The sequence below is a fragment of the Balearica regulorum genome, chromosome 2 (assembly GCF_011004875.1).
Source record: "Balearica regulorum gibbericeps isolate bBalReg1 chromosome 2, bBalReg1.pri, whole genome shotgun sequence".
Taxonomy (NCBI): Eukaryota; Metazoa; Chordata; class Aves; order Gruiformes; family Gruidae; genus Balearica; species Balearica regulorum.
The window spans coordinates 142,304,290-142,326,424 of record NC_046185.1 but is presented as its reverse complement, the minus strand read 5'-3'; the positions used below and the strand labels follow the sequence as shown (position 1 = coordinate 142,326,424).

Below are 22,135 nucleotides of genomic sequence, written 5' to 3'. Positions count from 1 at the left end.
GGGTCTGGTTAGCTTTGCAGTCATTTCTGTCTAGAGCTTTCATCCAGAAGCTGAAATCTGTTTGGATGCTTGAGGTAATAATTTTTAGATTCCTATGTTTGGTGGCTCATTGGGGGCCTTGTTAGTAGCAACTACTTGTATCCTGCTCTAAAGAGCACTTAATGGTCTTTACAATAAGCTGAAGCTTTATTTGAGTTGTTTTGATAAGGATTTTTTGGTTGGTTAGGAATGAAGACAGAAAATACGCATCTGGTTTTAGAGTTTGGTGTTGTGTCATTTGGTGTTTGGCTGAAAACACGCACTTTTACCATTTCTATTTACCCAGGAATGTTACTAGTCATATTTATATCCAATCAAGAAAAAAAACAGTCAATCAATAAAGTGTGCTCAGATTCTTAAAAGATGGAAGATTCTGCAGCAGAATTTTGAGGAATACACAAATACCACACACATTAGTGCAACATTTGGATGAAGTAACATTTGGGGAAAATACTGCATTTCATGAATGGCTGAGAGCCATGATAGCTGAATTAAAGCACAATTTGCCTAAACCAAACCAAAGATTTTAGTACAGACAAACTAGTGCTGAACCATATAGCATTCACAGCAATTGCAACAATTTTATGCCTTTGAAAGAAAAAGTGATCTCTCAAAAAATTTTTTTTTAAATGGAATTCATCCTAGGTAAGCAATAAAGTAGTTCAGAAATGAGAAATCAGGACAAATGCGGTTAGATTTTTATAAAACTCGAGGTACATGGTAAGGTGCCTGAAAGGGTGTGCATGTGCTTATGTTTCTGTGTCTGGTTGTGTGTATGTTGATTTTCTAGAATACCCAGGGTGTTGAGAAAAACACTTGCAAACATAAAAACTAGAAAACAATGTTGCTAATTTTCTGTATTTAATATACAATACTTACTGCATTTGTATCCATTTTACATTTTTAGATAAAAGAAAAATATAGCTAGAAAGGTGAAGTAAACCTCGGGAAAGCAGTTTTAAATACAAAACTAATTCTTTGCCTTTTTACTTTCCAATAATTTGGGAACAACTAAAAAGAACTTGACACCGTGAAAACTTTTATTATATTGATTTTCATACTGAACCCTCAGCACCCAACAATAAATACACAACTTTGCTTTTCTTGCACTGCCAGCAGCAAAACGTTCAGTTCCAAAGGACTGTAATTCTGATATAATACAATATTGATAACCTTCTGTGTGCCTTAATTTAATTTTGCTGTATTGACACATGATTATTTTTGCAGTCAACCATCTTTACAAACTTGTAAAAGCTAAAGAATACGTTATATGGAAAGGTGCATGCTTGAAAGAGTATGCTCCGATGAACTTCAATGCAGTCAATGTAAAGTAGCCCCAGCTGAGGGTTTTCTTAGAGCAGAAAGCCCCAGAGGGCAAAATTTGGGACACAGAGCAGGCATGCAGTTAGATCAAAGGGCTTTGTTTGACAGCTTGCAAAGGGAGCTCTAGAGTTTCCAAAGTGTCTGCATTATTTCCCAGCCATTCTGTACAGCAGAAACATACTTTTTTTCCAATGCGTGTACGGTAATCAGCAGCTGTGCAAGAAGAGGAGAGAGGCTGCAAGATTTCATGGACAGCAATGGTGCAATACTTTTATATACCACAGTTTGCGTGTTGTAGCCCCTTGATGTCATATTGATGACTAAAAGGTAAACCGGTATATTTGAGTAACAGCTCAAGAAATCACTGTTGCATTTTTCTGTACCTCTGTAGGTCACACATAGGCGATTTTAATGCTGAATGCAAAGAACGTAAAGAACACGGAATAGTAATTATGAAGCACACAGAATAAAAAAAAATGATGCACCTTTAAAAGAAACAGTAACACACGCACCTTTTCATGTTTGTACCCTGATTAAAAGAACATTGTGAATTTCAAGTATGAAGTGATACAGTGAAATCATGTCCTGTGAGTAGGCATCAATGGCAATCTAGGTAGTACAGTTTGCACCGTAAGTAATAAAATCCTACTGCATATGTAGGTAAAGTGTCTTGAAACGCTAAAACTCGACATGCCAGCTGTTTCGCTGGCATAAGCTGATGTAATGCTGTAGAAGTCAACAGGACTATGCTGATTTTCACCAGCTGAGTATATGCCCTAAGGTGAATGAAAAAAAAAATAATTCGAAACTGCATGTTTTCCTTGAGCTATCCAATCCTAGACACCTCCAGAGCAGATTATATTCTATTACAAAAAAGGGGGGGAAAAAAAGAGAAAAAAATAAGCCAAACGGCATTAGGGGCTGTTGTAACTTTCTGAATGTTTTTAATGTTATTTTTTGTAAAATCATGCTGAGAAATAAAGGTACTGAGAGATATTTTGATTTGCTAATGGATGGTGGTGGTCTGATGTAAGATCAATAAAGTTACTCTGGATGTGTCTCAGAAGCTGTCCTCACTGTTCATAGTATTCTATAAACCTGAAAGCACAAGTGTTACTAATGCCTTTTGAGAACATATCTTATCTTGCAGATTCCGAAACCAGTATCCCGGGAGGGTTACAAACAGGCTTGACTTTATGTATGTCTTGTTAACTTCATGGGGATGTGTAACATGTAAGGCAGGCACACATGGAGTGTCTGGAGCCATAAGAACTGAATCTTATTTCTGATACATTTCTGTACCAGCATTATGCTTTTCTCCACATATTCCAATGCCACTAAGAAGTGCACTTCTGAACTTTTATATTAAAAAGTAATGAATAGAATTTTTGAGAGAAATAATGTTGCTGGAGTTAAGATTTTTATCACGCATTACCATTTATATAGTATTCTTGCTGATTTACTGAGCTTAGGTATCTTTATATAGACCTGAGCTGCCTGACGCTGAAATTTGTAGTCTTACAAGGTCAAATTCTTGGTTCAATTAGTCAGTGGAGTTACAACAAGAGTAAATTATGCTAAATGATTTAAAATACTTTGAAACCCCAATCCTATTTCATGCAATTGTCCATGCACCAAAAAAAATATACCTAAGTTTGCTGCCTTTACGCTTTTGTTTATCCAACAATTTTACTTAAAGCCCAGATGGGCAACTTTATCACTGCAAAAAACTTTCTTCAGTTACAAGATGCCACACAAACTTGGCCCGTGGCGTGAGCATCTGGAATCAACAGTAGCTGGACCTGCTACAAACAAAATAAAGCCAAAGGCAGCCTATGTAATGTTTTCTAATTTTAATTTTTCAGACAACATTCTCCCACTATGTGTAAAATTAGCTCTACAATAGCATTTCAAAGTAATCTGCTTATTCCTTTACATATTAAAACAAAGAAAAATACCCTAAAGCATAAAACCCCTACATCTGAACACACATACTACTCTAGTTGCACAACTCAATGTACAGTATGAAGCTTATTTATATGTTGTTCTGACTGATCAAGTTTTCTGTCTCTCTGTGAAACTAGCTTCACTTCAACAACCAAAATGTATGCTAAATGCAAATAAACAATAAAGCAGCAAGACTCAACTCATTTTTGGCAACTACTCTTTCACAGGACTAGTGTGTTTTCATAAGAAATAATATACTGAATTATAATAGCAATAATTTAGGTTAATGTCAAATAACTTGCAGATAAATGTGTCGACCTCTTCAATAAACACTGACCCCATTTACTGGTGTCTTGGTGCTGTTAGTAACCATGTGTCCTCACAACTACAGTCAATTACTACATGAAAGCCTTTTTCTGCAAATACTTTTTTGTGAGCAACTATACTCGCATGAGTAACCCCTCTCAGCTCTGTGGGACTGCTCAGGTGAGGTACAGTGTTCAGGTGTTTGCATACATGGGCCTTCAGACTGAAGAGTATCAAGCTAGTGAGGAAATACAAATACGCACCATTACAGAGAAAGTAGCAGACAGACATACAGACGAAAGCACCCTGTGATGCTTTCGGGAGTTATAATATAAACATCATTCCCAAAGTATACAGTTCAACTTCTAAGACATCATTTTGAGGGTATAATTTTCCTTTAACTAGAGACATTATACTTTTAAAGCTGTTCAAAGTAATGCAGCTAAATATTACATTAAAAATAAAACCCATATGAGATTCAGTGGCAGATATAGACCACTTAAATGCGTTGGAATGAAACGGACCATAAATACATTAATCTGAAAAGGATTTACAAAGAAATTAATGACTGAAAGGAAAGAATAAATGGGTGCCTGTGGGCTTGGTTTCAGTGCCAAAATCATATAGCTTTGTGTAGAAAACAGATTCTATCAGAAAAATAAATGGCATCTTTATATTTTTTCTATCATCTGAAGTATTTTAAAACGTGTTTCCCACTTCGACAGAAGCGACTGCCTTGCCTGTGAAAGGTGCCTGGCTAAGAGTCCTCGAGACTCTTTCAGGCTCTGTTTCAATCGGAACCGGCTCTCATTCCTCACCGAAACGCACTGCCATAACAAACTTCTACGCACACTGCTGTGACCCTAAGTGCATTGGAGGAGCGGAGTTCAGTCTCCCCAAAAAGGGATTTTGACCACTGCGGAGAATGATAGTGAGGTTATTTAACAGCGCTGAATGCAGGGAAAGTGGCACGGATATTGAATTCTGTTTGTTGGAATCTAAACAGAGACCAGTGATCCACTTGGCATTGACCACCAGAGAGCCATCTAGATTGTTAGGCAGTGCTGGCCCGCTCTGGTTTTAAGCTGGTAAACTAGAATAATGCTTTTCTCTTCGACTTATTACGCACAATAGGAAGGAGAATGGTGGTGGAGGTGAAATAAATCAAAACAAAACAAAGCTGGAAAACCACTGGGTTGCTAGACATCTAGGGAGAAAAAGGAAAGGATGAATCAATCTGCAGTCCCTTCAGCTTCCAATCTCACGACACTGCAGTTCTTCTATCATGTTATGATAGGGAACTTCAGATCAAAATGTGCAAGGCAATCATTACTTTCAGATGAGCATATCCCCGCTGCACAGCCTCACATCCACAAACTTCCCACCAGCATGCCATTTCTGATGTACTTTTTGTTGCAGTTGCAACCCATAGTTACAGCCATTTTTGTTACAAGGGACTCCAAGATAAAGTCCCTGCAAGAAATCATGATGAATTTTGGGTCTTGCTGGAAGAAGATTGAGAAGCACTTCTTATTTAACTAGCACTCTGCACACCCAGGCTACATTTTGAACCCAGTTTGTTGGGTTTTTTTCCATCATCGATGAAGAGTGATTGTTTGAGATGATACATCATCACCCACCCAGAATAAAACACTTTGTCTTTTCCCACAGTCATCCTTTCTGTGTAGTGAGAGAGCTTTCTTAAGGGAGTTCCTACAACGCTGCTTTTTTAAAGTGCAAAAAAAGTCAACTGTCATAGAAACAGTAAGCACACTGTCCCCTGTACATCCTGGACAGACTTTTCCTCGGGACAATATATTATAGGCTAAGGTCCGTCAGTGCCTAGTGCTTGTGGCAGGGCTCTGTACTCAAAACTGCTGTAGCAAAAAGCAAAGGAATGAGCTTGATTGCCTGCATGCATCCAAGTCATCTTGAGAGTTGGGGACCTTCATGTAAGGAAGAACTGTTTCATAGTTGCTCTGCCTCACACTGGGAGGAAACCTCTCCCTGGGAATAGTGGTCTCGGGGAAGTGGAAAGAAAGGCGGGTAAGCAGCAGGAGACTGGCATTGCTAGCCTTGTTTGTATCCATTAAAACCTTCTGTGTAACAGAAGCATCACTGGCTGCTCTTATAAACACGTACATCACAGACAGTTGTCCAGGGATCTTCTATACTTAGTAAATAACCTTCTGAATCAAACATCGTTTGGGCTGCTCCAACACATTTTGTTCACTCTAATCTATTCTAGCTCATCTCTTTGCTAGAAGCAATGAGTGTAAAAGAAGCGCACACTTTGCCATATTCGACTGTAGTATTTCCCAGTTCCTGATGAGAAGCAAGGAAAAATCTACAGTACAAATCATTGGCTGCCTGCAGACTGAGGGGCTGCAGATTCACAAGACAGTAATTTAGCTCACAGCTTCCTAAGTGGCCGTGGAAGTATCAGCAGGGTCAAGTGACAGGTAATTAAATGTCACCGCAGTGAGAGGAAGCAGGGTGTTGAGAAACTGTTGAGGAGTGGACTCCCCAGGGCTTCTTTCACAGTGTCACAGTAGGATGAGCCAGGATAAGGAAAGATCTGGCCACAGTGTGAGTGGCTGGGTGATCTATCACCATATGCATTTAACATGTCAGAGAACGACTGTGTAGAATTGGAGGTTTCCCCTCCCTGGAACTGTGAAATTCATCTCTGTGCCAAGCCTAGTTGCTCACGCCTAATGGAAGGACCACAATTAGGCGCTCTGTGCCAACACTTACCCAGCCACCCACACACATGGACTAAACATAACAAAATGCTGTACAGGCCTGCTATTCTGTATTTTTGGAGGTGGCATAACAATAGTTAATGGTAGCTGTCAGGTTCACACAGCAGCTCAGAAAGCTTCATTCCTGCTGTACAACCTACGAAACCCCTTTTTTTTCCGATGGCAGATAGTTCTGCAGCATTATTTACACTGGGTGTCGGACAGACTTGCTAGGCTCTCAGACTTGCTCCTGTAAGATAGTGAACCACCTGGACTGAACCAGCAAAACTTGCATATGAATAATCTTACCAAAATCCAAGTGCTCGAAACCATGCCATTTTGGATTGCCAAAGGATTTTTCGATTCCCGGCAGGAGTCAGCTCGCAATGTGCCACGATATTGCATGCTAAGGGACACTGTTGGTGACTCTCCTGCATTGGACAATACATTCTCCATGTCTGCAGCTGAACTACGGGCAGTGTCTGCCTCGCCAACTTAATCTGCTCTCAAGTTGTCTCATAAGACTTTTTTTTTTTTTTTTAATATAACTACACAGAAAAACCTCTAGCTTCTGCAAAATCTAATTTAAAAACCAGTGCTGTTGCTATGTTGAAAAACTGCACTGGAACTCTTGATTTGAGTTAGCATTATAAGTGCCTGGAACTAAAATCCTGTGCAATAGTCTTGCTTTATCATCTTATGACAGTGAATGACAGGAGAACACTACGCTTCTACTTAACTTTTTCACATATTCAAATTCACTTGCCAAAATTGTCCTGAACTCTCCTAATCTCTACTCAGTTTTGCTGTCTTTGCAGCTCTTTACAATTTTCCTCCCTCATCTAGCTACTCAAAATTGATCCTAATGTTCAAGAACTGTTTGTTGGTTTGTTTTTTTTTTTTAAAAGCTGAGGATTTGCATAACATGACATACATATGAAACATGAAATAAGAGGAAAGGCTGCATATCGTAGAACATTAGTTACAAACTCCTTAGGAGTAATTGCATGAAAGAAGCTGGCGGTCTGGAAAATTAATTTTCTGTTCAGTGGCAGACAGGGCTCTCTGGCTGGGTTTAACACGAGCATCTCAATGGGAGCAAGAATCCATGTAAACACTAGAAAATGTGTTTTCTTCTGGCACGTGGATGGGTTTTAAGGTGCAGAAAGCTAAATAGTGTGGATGCCAATTTAGATTGCTCAAAAATGGACAGCGAGCTTGACAGCTTTACAGCATATCCATGTAGACATCACCAAAGTAAATCACAAGTTAAACATTACCTGTTTTCCCTTCTCCTTTCAGTCAAATGGTATAGATTGCTTTAGTGCAAAGGAACATTAAAATGGTAGTTAGAATAAGTTCATATTTGGATGCTTTTCTTCCATAAAACCCTATCAACTTTGCAAGGTCAGTGAAAAAGTATCAGTTTCAATGCATATTTAATACACATTGTTTGTATTTACATTTTTCACGTCATAAATATGCTCCTTTTCACTTATCCCAATAATATTTTCCCAATGGTTCCTTAAAATCTCCTTTTTAATCTTTACTAAGTGTCAGTTGTTTCTTTTTTTAAAAAAGAAGGCAATATCTTTTGTCTGATCTTTTTTGGAAACAAAAAAATCTACTCTACCACAATCACCCAGTATCAGAATATCCCTAGCAGAATCTCTTCTTACTTTCTCTAGCTATGCAAAGATCTCATTGACATTGGGCTGGATGAAGCCCACCAGTATATTCTAACACAGTTAAAACATTTCATCTGAACGAAAAAATGCCATATGGTTAGGGACTTTGGGTTTATCTTAGTTGTTTTGCACAGTCTTTCAGTGAAGGCTGGAAATCTGAATATTGCAGAAGCTCTCAAAGGACTTTGTTTAAATCAAAGCCAATTTTCCATTAACTTTACTCACAGCAGCCTTGGGCTTTTCTGCCCAGAAAGGAAAAGGTTCATCTAGGCATGGTGCTGGCTAATTTCAGCTTCCGCTGAACACATGAAGAATTGATGGTATCTGCTTGGCCTTGCAGAATCAATTTTGAGGAGGAGTTTCTATTTGATTCAGTTCTGTTTGGGTCTCTAGCACTGTCTGAATTAAAAACACATACATAATTCTTCAGGAATATTTTTAATGGAAAAATATAGCAGTTTCAAAATTTTGAGTGTTACAGCTAAAAGAACAATTTTTAGCTGGTTTCTGCAAGAACCTAATGAGCCATTTTTATACTATCCGTGCACACTACTCCTAAGTGTTTTTATGGTTGTATATTGTGTATATATTGCATATCAGTATGCAATACTTGCTAAGCTTCAAACTAAAGGGAAGAAATAACACTTGGCAAAAGTATATTTGTCAGTTCATATGTCCGCCTTTCTTCTTTTAATTGCCTAGTTTGTTTAATTTGATGATAAAGCTTCTTATTGTTTTACATAAATTACTTGGATTTGATGGTTACAGAGTCTGGTCCAGAAACTAGAATTATTTTACAGCCATTATCTAACAATTTGCAAAACAAAGAGATATAATAAAATAAATAGCTCACAAATAAAAATCCTATCTGAGTTGTAAAGCCTGCAAGACTGTTAAAATTGTAGTTGTGTTTTTGCACACCTGAACTGTACTTGCACAAAAACCCTGGATATGAAAATGAAACATGGAAGGTTAAATATACAAAATCCCATTTACTTTTCTAGAGATTGTTTCTCATTTTTTTCTTCATGGCAAATAATCTTTATACTGCAATATTTAGTAATCAAAAAGAAGTAAAAGTGATAGCTTATTAATAGTCAGTTACTGAAGATTTCAGTATATAACACGTTATTATTCTCTGTGAAAGTAAAAATACATTTCTTAAATTTTCCCAAACAGCTGCAGTTTGGAAAAATGTTTTTTTCTAGTAGACTAATTTCAAGAAAACCATTTACACATTAAGAGCAGTGTGAAATGCTGTTAACATCAAAAAAGATCTTGATATTTAGAAGCAGTTTTGTAGCAATAAAATAAATATGTTAGATTCCTAAGCTTGTGGTCAATTCAAGCTTCAAGCATAACACAACAAAATCACTCTAATAGCCTAGTATCTTCTAATTCACATTGTATATAAAAATCAATCTATTCCTGAAACTACCGTATATGAAAAATGCTAGCAAAGTGGTTCTACAGAACAGAGTTCTTAGAATAAACTTCGTCATTATTCAGCTGTGTCTTATACATGGAAGATAATTAATTTACATGGCCTTTTAATCCAAACTCTGTGGTTTATGATTCATATACATATTTGACAACTGATGTGTTTTCAGTTGTGAGTCAGATAAGTGCTCCACGTTCGTTGGCTAAAAGACCAAACCAGCATGTTTTCTCTTCATTTTCCGTATTAAAGTTGACCTAATACCTAACAGCAGAGAGAATTATACGTATAATAAAAGATGCTTCTCAAAGACAGTGAGTGAACCTGTGAAAAGTAGCACGGCACAGTATTTTCTTCTTATTCACCAAAGCAACCATTGAGTATAAAAACCACGAAAGAGTTACAATGCTGGATACCATCCCCCATGCGGAAGATGCTCAAATACTACAACTTACTGACCCCTTTCATGTAAAGGCTCTGTACACGTAGCACCAAATTTCAATATTTTGCAAACACGACATCTTCATTTTTTTGGTGTGTTTTAGGACAGAACCAGCAGAGAAAGGTACTCTAACTTTTACCATTGTGGACTAATAAGTTGAAACAAACCTGGAGTGTGGCACAGCCTACACAGAAATATGCACAAACTCTATTTTTAGAATTTTACTTGGCACACAGAAGGCAAAACTAAGGGTGAGCAAGGAGGTTGCACAAAGAGATTCTTTTTTAATCATCGGTTCTTGGCTGCTAGGCTAAAAGAAGCAACACTTGGTAACAGGGACACGGGACACTGACACTGCAGCTGTTGAAAATTTGGAAGAATCTCATTGGAAATAGCACCTGTGAGTGTCACTGAAACCTGTTTCGATAAGGCAGCTGAAGGAGAAGAACGGGAAAGCTAGAGTGAGCGTGGAGACACGGTGAAGAGAGAAAAGGGCTGCTCCAGGTGTATTGCTATGGTTCAGCACTCAGCACTTCACTAGCTGCCTTTGGTGATTTTTTCCCTTGGCTATTTGGTCTGTTTTTCCTGCAGAATTATGTAGTAGTAATAAAAAAAAAAAAAAAAAAAAAAAAAAAAAGAGGAGATGGGAGATAGAAATTGGTGGGAGATAGAAATTGCTCCTTCCATTACTTGGAACACCTTGTTCTCTGCTGAGAAGAGCACAGTGCCTGCTTGTGCCTGGGTGCTCTAGGAGCTAAACAGCTATACTTATTTTTAATACATTTTCTGTTATTTTGTTATTCAGTGGGTTTTAGATGCTGTTGAACTGCTCCTGTAGAACACATACAGGCATAGTTATTGCTAAGAAGAATTGCACTCTCAAGTCTTATTTAAAGGGTGCATGAAGAGTTTTCATCGCAGTCTGGAACATGCGTATCCAGGAGCACTTTCTTTTTCACCTATACAATTCCTATGTCCTACACACACGGCAGTAATGAGTAAAGGTACTCAAAGACTAGAACTGTACCAGTAAAATAAAAAGAGCAAGGGCATGGGCTTGTGCACAGTCTCACAGTTGCCTGTACTGTCTAATTATCAGCATGATTCCTGGCATGATTTTAGCCAGTGCCAGCACTTTGCCCAGCCAGAGAACAGGATTTCTCAGTTTACTAGTGTAAGTGAAGCCCCACAGTTGGCAGGGAAGACTGGAATAAGAGTAAGTCTATAATGTGTCAAATGGAATTTCTTCTTAAAGAGATTTTGAAAAGAAGGTAATTTGAAAAGTCATTGGTCCTTTGACTCTAGGCCCTGCCCTTGCTACCACAAAGACTCCATTAGATAAATCTTTTTCCCGATGCTGCCAAGACAGAACTTATATTTCTTTTTTTGTCCCTGCCATTCCCACTGGAAGGATGTTCCAGAATGTGACCATTAGTGCAGCCCTTCTCAAGTTGTTCTCCTGACACTCCCATTTATAACCTGATCCTATATTAGACAACATACAGCACCCTGATGCAGAAACTCTGCTTCTGATTCCAGAAGCCAGCCCCTGCTTTTCTCTGCTGCTCTCTGAGCTCTCCTTCTGATACTACAGATTGGGAAATACTGCTTCAGTAATTAACTTCCTTATGATTTCCATATTCTCATTAGTTTTTGGGCCAACACTAACCTTTGGCTTAAAGTGTCCTCTTTCCTTCTTTTTGTTTTATCCTAATCAGGTACCTACATTCAGCAATTGTATTCTCTTCTAGCCTTTGCTTCGCTATGCTTAATACAAAAAGCTCTTCTAACATGGAACAGATACACATCTCTGTCTGAGACTTTTGAGCCTAATTTGAAAATACCCCCTCCTCCCCTACATTTTCACCCTATGTTACTTGTGGGGGAGCTCTGGGAGAGCTCCCTGAGAGCTGCTGGAAAGCCACATCAGCTGAATGCCCTGATAAAGTACGCATGATAGCTCGGTGCTAGGTAAAATGTGGCATGTTTTAAAAAGTGCTGAACTGCGTAGAAAACTTTTCTCTTTATCACTGTGGCAAGATTCTCTTGAATTTTCTCTCTGTTGCTCTAATTAGTGTTTAAAAATGGTTAGCAAAAATTTCAGTCTGGCCCATGCTTTTCTATGAATGTTAAAACCTATTCATACACCAGCCCATTGACCCATGGAGGATTAGGGCTGGGACAACACCAGCGCAGTGGGTTCGCAGTTCCCCTTGGACGTAGGAACAGAGAGAATGACAGAGGCAAGGCTAAGATTAGAGGGTTGGCTGCCGTGCCTGCTTCCCTGGCCTTCAGCTTGCCGCTCACGAAGCTTCCAAAATTCTTGTGTTATGCATCCGTAGCATCTCTGTGTGCAGATGCCTCGTGCATGCTCTTGCCAGGCCTAATTTGCTACTTGCCTGTTCATGCTGGTAGGTTTTGCATAGGCATCATTCTGGGCATGAAGAAAAGCACAGGCCACTGCATGCATGTGGTCCTTTTAAAATCTGGCTTATTTAAAACAGACCTAATTTAACCATATGTCGCATACTTATGTGTCTAACAGTAACGAAAAGCTTTATCCAAGAGACAGGTAAGATCCACTGATTATCCTAGCAATGGTACACATCCCGGACAGTGCAGCTACCTGAAACAGAGTTAACAGTGAAGTTGGCCACAACGGCCAGTCTATCACAGGACTGAGAAACCTGCCAAGGAGACGGCTATAAGTTCCCGTGCCACTGCTGGAAAAATTATATTGCTCAACTCACTGCTAAGGACCTGCTTCTGCCAAGCATGCTGTGAATAAGGATGTAACGCTGGCTCACTGGCTAGACAAGATGAAAGAGAGATGAGGAAGAGAGAAGCCTAAGGGACTATCCAGGAGTAAGCAAAGCTAGCTGCCTCACTTATCATCAGTTATACTGCAATAGTGTATATTTACGGTTTTATGGTAAGGGCTAACTCGTTGGACCAGTATTTTCCCCCAAGTCATATCCAGGTAAATGCACTAAAGTGATACTAGGGAACAGCTTTTATGGATTTAAAATATTTCTTTTCTTCCCAGTACAGTATTAAAAAAATAAAAGCTTCTTTTTAAAATACTGAAAATATATTTTAGTTAAGGTAAAAATACTAAATATAAAACTTTCATGTAATATTTAAAATAACTGTGCTATAAAGGCATGTGAATTGCTTAGTTATTTTGACATTCAATAATGGCACGTTAACCCTAGGGGAGAAGCACGTGCCAGTATACCCACATGGTGGTTTAGGAGAGAAGCTCATGCATTTCTGCATAGGAAACAAGTCTGCTTAATAAATGACATCTGAGGGATTTTGAGACAGTAATGTTCATGCACTTGGGATGCATGGGGGGCTGTTGCAGGTAAGGCAGTGTAGTATACAGCATACAGTTTAGTACAAATACAGCTATAGGATTCTCTGCTTCTGAACTGGAAATATTTTTTCTATTTTCCTACTTGGCTGATAATCAGAACAGGTTGAAGGCGAAAATCTGTATTGATTTTCATTGGCTCTGCTCATGTCTTTGAGCTGCATATCAGAAAATCTAGAATGAGATAAAAAAAATGTGCTTGCAGCTGTTTCCAGGGAGGAGTGATGGGTTAGACGATGGGCTAGAATGTGCCTGGATTTCAACACAAATTGACCGTTTGGAAACCAAAAGAGTCTTTAAGAACAGGAATCTAGAAGTTTTTAAAAACACTTGTTCTTTGCAACTTGCACACAAACGTAGCTAGGTAATAACTTGTTTGTGTATGAAAAAACCTAAAAGTTGAGACATTTATTATGATCACCATCATTGCTGTTGTTTTTATAGAACAATGAAATGATAAAATAATCCATCCCAGTTTTCAAGTGGGGAAGCACCTGCATATATACTATGGATGAACAGTAGCTGGATGTATTAATGCATGTATCAGTTAACTGCGGGTTGCAGAGATCTGATACTTCAATGCCATTCTTTAAATATCACTGTAAGAGATCACATAATAATAATAATAAAAGTACCAAATCATCCTTCAGCAGCTAGAGAGAGAGATTGCATCGTGGTTTGGCAGTTAGTCGACCATCCTACTCCACACTGGCAGCATTCAATATTAAAAGGATAAAATGGCAGCAAAACCGGTCAGCAGCTTCTCTTCGTCTGGAGTTTTCCCAGGTAGATAAACAAAACAAAACCAAAACAAAACAAACATAAAGCTGCAATGGGAGCAGGTCAAAGCCCTGGCCCTTGCGTTGCTCTGATGAAAGTAAACTAGATGATTGATTTTCTTGGATAAGCACGTCACAATCCCAAAATAAAAGATAAGTGCATAAAACCTCCAAATAATGATCTTCGCTAGAACAGCTATGTGGTTTGTATGGGACAGTGGCCTTGTCAGCTACACGTCTTGTTCATTTATGGTTCATCTTCAGTCAGCATTATGATGCATTCACCTCACTGGAGTTTTGGCTGGATGACATGTGAGAGTCCAGATTCTCCTTGCATTTCTCCAGATCACGGAAATATGGGTGAGAGAGGGCAACATAGGCAGATATTCTCTTGGCTGGATTGAATGCTAAGCATTTCTGTAAGCATGAAAAGAAGTTGGTTTTAATTAAAATGTGCAGTTAGCAGTGCTAATTTGCATATATACATTCATGCATACCACCTTCAATATATGATCAGTGTGAGACACAGCAGGGTCTCAGTAGGTGCTGCACAATAAGTTGACCATCCATATTAAAACAAGCAGTGGGATCATAGTATATGAATATGGCATCCCCAAAGCTATTAGAAAATAACAAGTTAGACAATTCAACTACTCATAGTTTAGGAAATCCCAGAATTGAGGTTTTTTTTTGAATTCACATGCAGAGGACACCTGTCTCACAGACTGCAGGGAACAACTGTTCATGAACAACTTTTGAATCCCCTCAGTGTTCAATGCACTGTTCTTTTCTGGTTATAGAAATATGGATGGCGTCATAATGTATAGGTTCATTTCTAGACTCAGCATTTCTATAGGTCTTGGGACTTTGACTTTATAGCCTTCGTATGCTAATGTTTTGTGTTCAGTTTCTCCCTCTTCTTCCTAGCTGTACTTTGGCTTGTTTCCAGATCCTTATCCCAGCCTTTGTCCAGCCAGCACTGAAATCTCTCCTATAGCCTTGCTTTTTATACCTTGTTCTTCTTTTTTCCTTCATTCACCTCCAAATAGTATTCTTCCTACTATCCTTGTCTAACCACTTCCTACTCCTACTTTCTTTTCTTCTATCAGAATTCCTACCATTTAACTTCTGAAATTTAGTTCACTGACTTCCAGTCCTACTCTCCCCTTTCATCTGTGGCTCCCAGTTCTCAGCTCTTTGCCTAACAGGAACAGCCTCCCTTCCCACCTCACCTTCTAGGCAGAGATTTGTCTTCTTCCCTCCCTCCCATCATGCCTCACACTCACTGAGCTCTCTGCCGTATTTTATTCCTTGTTGTTCCCTGAATCTAATTCTTGTCCCATGTCTAGCTTCCATTTCCAGGCTGCCTGCAAGCACAACAGATGCGTTTCTCCCCTGTCATTTCAAGTGTCCAGATGTAGTCCAGCTTACTGCAGCTGGGAGCTGCAGTCATAAGGACAATGGAGGACTATCTGCTGTTCTGTAGAGATGCTGTTGGTCAGAGATAGCAGTTCCTGAAGGGATGCAGCAAGTCTTTCAAGAGTTCCACTGAGCCCACTCTACCGAGCCCATGTGAACCAAGATCTTTTAAAGGCTTCCAGAGAACAAATTCAGCTAGATTTCAACAAGCATGGCAAAAGGCAAACTGTGGCAAGGCCATTCCCTATATTCCATGCCAAGACTGAACTTCAGGGCTGAGGTTTATAATATATCTATAAAAATGATGGAAATAATTTCATTGAATTCAGTGGTACCAGTTGTACCAGCATGATTTGTTTGCTTCTATTCAGTCCTGCCATTTGTAAGAGGCAACAACTGGTGAATTCCAAATCTCAAGTTTTCAGCATTCAGTAGAAGGCACGCAGATGTAATCTGCTTCTACAGACTATTTTCTGCTTTATACTGGGTCCACTATACCACGAAAAATGGTAGGTCAGTTTTTGTACTCACACCAGGCTTATACTATAAGAATGGTTGAATCAGTGGCCCAACAGTGGTCAGTAATGAGGATCTAAGCATAAGGTCTAAAGACAGGTCAAACAGGTACTTTCCTGACACAGTTTTCTAGTTTCTAACTGTTCCCAGCTCTGACACCTCCTGAGCAAAAGGCGATGTCTTTGTGCTGATGTTTCACAGATTTACATTAATCTGTCTACCTACTTTTGCGCTTTTCTTTAATAACTCCATTAAATGGAAACATAAATGTCTTTTGGCATGTTGCATGCACGATGGGAACTATCAGTCATGCAGCTTGGAGAAAAACAAATAGAAACTCACAAGAAGCAAGTCTTTGCCCAGTTCATCAATATCTGGTACAAATTGTTCAATAGGTTGTGCAGGTCTGGAAGTGAAAGCATTTCTTGGAAGGGCAACGTCGTTAGGCCAGTCCTCTTCTTCTGGGAGTCCAATCACACTGTGAAAGGAAAAACTTAACGTTAGGTCTGAACATTTATGCAGTCTCCCCTTTATATTGATTATATTGAGTGGCAGTTTACTTTATAAGTCTTTTCATTTAAATGAGATTAATTGTACGGTAGTGCACTGATCTCTGTTAATAGAGGCTGATGAGTATAGGTCCTCAGTGTGCTTGGTAGAAATCATTCCGTGGCCAGCACAATTTTCTGGCCTAGGTCTCAATTTTCTGAGTCTTTTTGTTGAAAAAGGGCTGAGTGCTTTGGAAGAAAATTGCTCAGCTCTTGACTGGATGGTGCAACATATGTCGCTCCAGGATGATTAAAAGCAGTAAGTTTCAAAGGGGAATTGCATGCAAGGATCTTTATTCACAAGAATAGGGACTGAGAGAAGAGTGTGGGTCAAGAAGAGGGTAAGGCAATAAAAGGGATGTTTCATAATGCTTCAAAGCTCTGTGCAGTAATTGTTGCCCAAATTTAAACAATTTATTTGCTTCACAATACAGATTTTAAAGTATCAATTCAGAAGTGGCAGAGGAGTTGAGTGTCTTTATGTTTTTACTTTCAATGGTATTTTAGTTTTTCTTTACCCTTTAATAGAATCTTTTCTTTTTATATTTTTTCTTTATTCTTTAAATTCTAGAAGATATTTGTACTTATTAAATAATCATGCTAAGGTTTAAAACCCAGATAAATGAAATAGTAGGTAAACCTCCAATGATGAATCACGTCTCATACATACCATGTCTAAATTTGATGCTAGTATTTGTGGGGTTGAAACACCAGTTTCTGATGGAAATTGTGGAAAAGACCATACATTACTAGTCAGGTTTCAGGGAAAAATCAGTTTTTACAGCCTGCAAAATCAAGATTTTTAATGGAAACACTGACAGGGTAAGACAAGAAGGAACATGAAAAAAGGTCACTGAAATACTTGGGTCTGCACTCAGCCCAATGCCACTAGGGAGCAGCATCGACCTTTCTTCTTACTGAGGTTGGTCGTAAGCCTGGGTGAGGCCATGGGCCAAACACTTTGATGTAAATCATAGGTCACCTCAGTGAACTTAGTGGAATTACTCCACCTCTACCTACATGGATTTTTAGATTGTAATTTGGCTCACCTAAAACACCTCCGAAAATTACTATATCCTCAAAACAACAGCATGGGCAGAAAGGCAAAGCAATTAAAATCTCAGGACGATTTAATTTTACTACATCTGAAGACATCACAGTTCTTGGGAAATGAGAAGTTAAATCTGTATGAAAAATTGAATTTGACTTTTATCACCACAGGTGGAGGTATGAGGCAACTCCCTTGGCCAGGGGGGTTAAAGCCATGTGGTTAGCTGTTTGAGCATCTGGACCTGTATTAAATATAACACAAATAGCACCACAGGAAGATGAGGGAGTTAAATATTTTAAATAACAATGAAGTTTAACCTGCCATTCAAATGTGTTTGGTTAGTCCCAGGTTTTTTACGTTTGCATGGGAGAGAGCATGAACAGGGCAGAATGAGCACAGGCACAGGCAAAGCTAACAAAAAGAAACAAGGAGGCAGCCTGTTGGACAGCTAGGGTGGACAAGACCAAGAGTGGAAAGGAGAGACATTTGTAGTTACACGCTCACGTAGTACTCAAAACTCTTAATAATGAATGTCTGAGTAGATGCCCTCACTCTGGTCTGGTAGCACTACCACTTCAGTGACTAAGTTTGGGAGTATCTTGGATGAGTTTCACCTCCTGCCAAAGGTTCAGGCCTGGTCTTGAGAAACGCTGAGTACTTTCCACTCCCATTGATCACAATGGGGACAAGTCTGCTCAAACCATTGCAGCGTTTAGCCTGAAATGTATGAGGATATCCCACATGCTGATGGTGTCCTGGAAAGGCAGGAAATTGTTTTGGGCCACCTCCGAGGGATTTACCCTCAAACGTGGTGGAATTTTACCTGATGCAAATCAGAACGCACATGTAAAGCAAAGGTAGACCACAGCCCCATTATCTGAAAGAACGCATCAGTCCAGATTGCATGAAAATCCCGAAACTACTTTCTGTCCAAATTAGTCTGCAGAATGAGTCACTACTGTAGAAAGAAACAATCCTCCTACAAGAAGAGCTATGCCTAACTGTAGGGGGTTCTCCAGCTGTGAAAACACAAAATAAACACTATTTAGCATAACCCCCCCAGAACCCAAGAAAGAAACTTTCGAACTTTTTAAGAACTGCACAAAAGAAGCAAAAACAAACTTTCTTTTTAAGTAGATGTGTAATAAGGAATTTCTTCTAAAATTAGCACGGCATTTTCCCTTCTTGATGAATTCTTTTCTGCACAGGTAATCTCGGCCCCTAGGGATGGAAAGATCCCCGTCGGAGGCTGCTGCTAGCAGCTATGCATTTAATCCTAGCCCAGTTCATTTTGATTTTTTTCCCCTTAAATGTCATGAACAAATCAAAATCCTTAAAAAAAATACAGCTATGTCTTTTTTAATTATAAAGTATGTTGTATGTATGAAAACTGTCTTCATTTAATAAAGCAGAATATTGTAGGACTAAAGGAGTAGCTTTGGCAGAAGAAGAAAAAGTAAACTTTAAGGACTGATTTTTCTGGATTGGGCAGGAAGAGCTATTCAGCGCATGACAAATTAACCACGCAAGTGAGTCACATACACTGGTATGGTATGCAGGAAAGGGAAGTCAACTGTGTGAAATCAAGACCTGCAATTTAGGAACCTCATATTAAATAATGAAAATGCTTAGAAACAGATCTGTTATGATTTGAGAACTGGAAAAATGATTAAACAGAAAAATTCATTATTTATTCCGTTTAAGCTCTTCTCCCTAGAAATTTTAGTATCTTCTTTTTGGAATATCTTCAAGAGAACAATATTTCAGTCTTCTCTCTCTCTCTCACTCTTTGCCTATCTATTTCTTATTTCATCCAGATCCCTGGATCCCTGCAGCCCCTCCATATGAAAAGGGAAGACAGAGGTGCAGATACAAATGGACATTCATTCTCCGGAGTGGGACCAGCCCTACGTGGCTTTGATTTCCTAAGTCCATCATACGTACATCAGATCTTAAATTTACACAGTTCTTATAAATTCAGAAACATTCCTTGCGCTGAAGAGCTTTTACAAGAAAAAGTGATACAATCCTACTTAATTATCACATTGGTAATATCAATAACTTAATTTTTTGGTTTTTTTTAACTAAGAATATATTTTGGAAGAGAATTATTCCACCTCAGATAGTTTAGAGCTTCCCCACCTCCTCAATGTATTTGATATATCTGAAGAAGAAAACCACACACTCCTAGAATTGTAAAATGTTTTTAAAATAAAGCCAATTAGTTCATCTCTGACAAAGCACATGTTAAAATGCCGATATTCCTTCTGTTCTCAGTTACCTTCCCAACCAAAATATGTACTGTTAATTATTTTAACAGGCTACACAGTTTATTTTCAAAGCTAAAATAGTTTTTTATGTACAGAAGTCTTTTCTGCAAAGAAGCTGTCGGTAATCGTCTTAGAGATTTCAGTTTAATAACAATTTTAAAGTATTCTAATGTTGTTTTCTGAAATACACAAAGAAATTACTGAAAAATAAAACCTCTGCATCTGTTTATGTGAAGACAATCTCTTGGATATAACAGTTTATGAATATGCATGAACGATACATACACAATATGTTTAAGAGATTTAAAAAGCCTGGAACAGAAGTCTCTCATAACTTCCTGATGATGGCTGTTAGTTCTGCAGAACTATATTCCATGTTGCTTCCTCCTCCCACTCTGACACAGAATACACGGAAATATCATGTTGCATACGGTAGCAATAGGAAATATGTTCTAGGAATACTTTGCTCTAGTCACATTATTGCATTAAAAACACAGTGTTTCAATGTTAAACAGATATCGACATAATGCAACTAGTTACTACTTACTCAAAGATTTTTCCTAGCTGATCAACATCTGAATTTCCACGGAAGAGTGGTCTGAAAGAATAAAGAAATATTTTTAGGATGTGACTTGCTTAAATTCATGTGAATTCATATTTGTTATTGACAGCTGCTAGCATTGGGTGAAAATGTGTTATTTTTTTTGAGACCTCGCTTCTTCTGCCTCCAAGTTTTATCCAGTCTGTGAGTGTACCTTTCAAGTTTCTACTAAAACTGATAAGGGGACGGATGAGATATTTTTGAACATGCTACTTCTGAAAATTTAGTTGCATCCTTTAGCATGCATGAAATAACTTTCTATCAACTAAGACTATCCTATGAATTATATCATTAACAAAATAGTTTTAACTATAAAGAACATACTTAAATAGCTGTTTAGAGATACAAAACTGGAGTGAATGTCATGCAATTCATTAAAACGTAATAAAATTGGAGATTATTTATTATGGATATAAATGAAAAAAATATTGTATATTGGAAATGTGCTCCTAAGTTTAAGGGGTCAAATACATGACAATGGATTTATGAAGGTCTGTAAAGAATGGGGTGTGAAACGGTACAGAATTTACCTTGAAGGAGAGGAATACTTCTGCTGCATAAAGATATGTTCAGGAAAGAAACAAATTAATAGGCTGAATGTCCAAAGGCTTTCAGAAAAAACAGTGACTAAAAATATTTTCAGAGAGTGGTACACACTTTTTCTTTTCAAAGTGCAATTTAAAATATTTTCACTTATCATTTATAAAATACTATCACCCTATAGTGCCTAATTAAATTCTGAAATTCGGATTTGTATGGCTGTATGGCTGTATTACAGAATCACAGAATCACAGACTGGTCAGGGTTGGAAGGGACCTCTGGAGATCATCTAGTCCAACCCCCCTGCTACAGCAGGATCACCTAGAGCAGGTTGCACAGGATCACATCCAGGCGGGTTTTGAATATCTCCAGAGAAGGAGACTCCACAACCTCTCTGGGTAGCCTGTTCCAGTGCTCCATGACCCTCAAAGTGAGGAACTTTTTCCTCATGTGGAGATGGAACTTCCTGTGTTCCAGTTTGCACCCATTGCCCCTTGTCCTGTTGCAGGGCACCACCGGAAAGAGTCTGGCCCCATCCTCTTGACATCCACCCTTTAGATATTTTTAAGTATTGAAGAGATCCCCTCTCCGTCTTCTCTTCTCCAGGCTTTAAACAGACCCAGTTCTCTCAGCCTTTCCTCATACAAGAGATGCTCCAGTCCCCTAATCATCTTTGTAGCCCTCCCTGGACTCCCTCCAGTAGTTCCCTGTCTTTCTTGAACTGGGGAGCCCAGAACTGGATGCAGAACTCCAGATGTGGCCTCACCAGGGCAGAGTAGAGGAGGAGGATAACCTCCCTCCACCTGCTGGCCACGCTTTTCTTAATGGACCCCAGGATACCACTGGCCTTCTTGGCCACAAGGGCACATTGCTGGCTCATGGAGAGCTTGTTGTTCACCAGGACTCCCAGGTCCTTCTCTGCAGAGCTGCTTCCCAGCAGGTCAGCCCCTAACCTCTACTGGTGCTTGGGGTTATTCCTCCCTAGGTGCAGGACCCTACACTTGCCCTTGTTGAACTTCATCAGGTTCCTCTTCGCCCAGCACTCCAGCCATCTTTGTGTTGAATTCAGTAAGGTGTGATCAACAGTGCAATTTTATGTTTAAATTCC

General features: G+C 38.9%; 1 protein-coding gene across 2 annotated transcripts in view; it reads right to left on the bottom strand.

The window, feature by feature from the left end:
* Positions 1 to 887: 887 nt before the first annotated feature.
* CDK6 (cyclin dependent kinase 6) overlaps positions 888 to 22,135 on the bottom strand; it is a 144,632-nt gene continuing 123,384 nt past the window's right edge. For both annotated transcript variants that reach the window (XM_075746201.1, XM_075746202.1), the window contains exons 6-8: positions 20,434 to 20,484; positions 16,360 to 16,495; positions 888 to 14,499 (exon numbers count right to left, since the gene is read on the bottom strand). In XM_075746201.1, the coding sequence (XP_075602316.1) occupies positions 14,353 to 14,499; positions 16,360 to 16,495; positions 20,434 to 20,484 (334 nt within the window). In that variant the 3' untranslated portion in view covers positions 888 to 14,352. The remainder of the gene's footprint in view (positions 14,500 to 16,359; positions 16,496 to 20,433; positions 20,485 to 22,135) is intronic.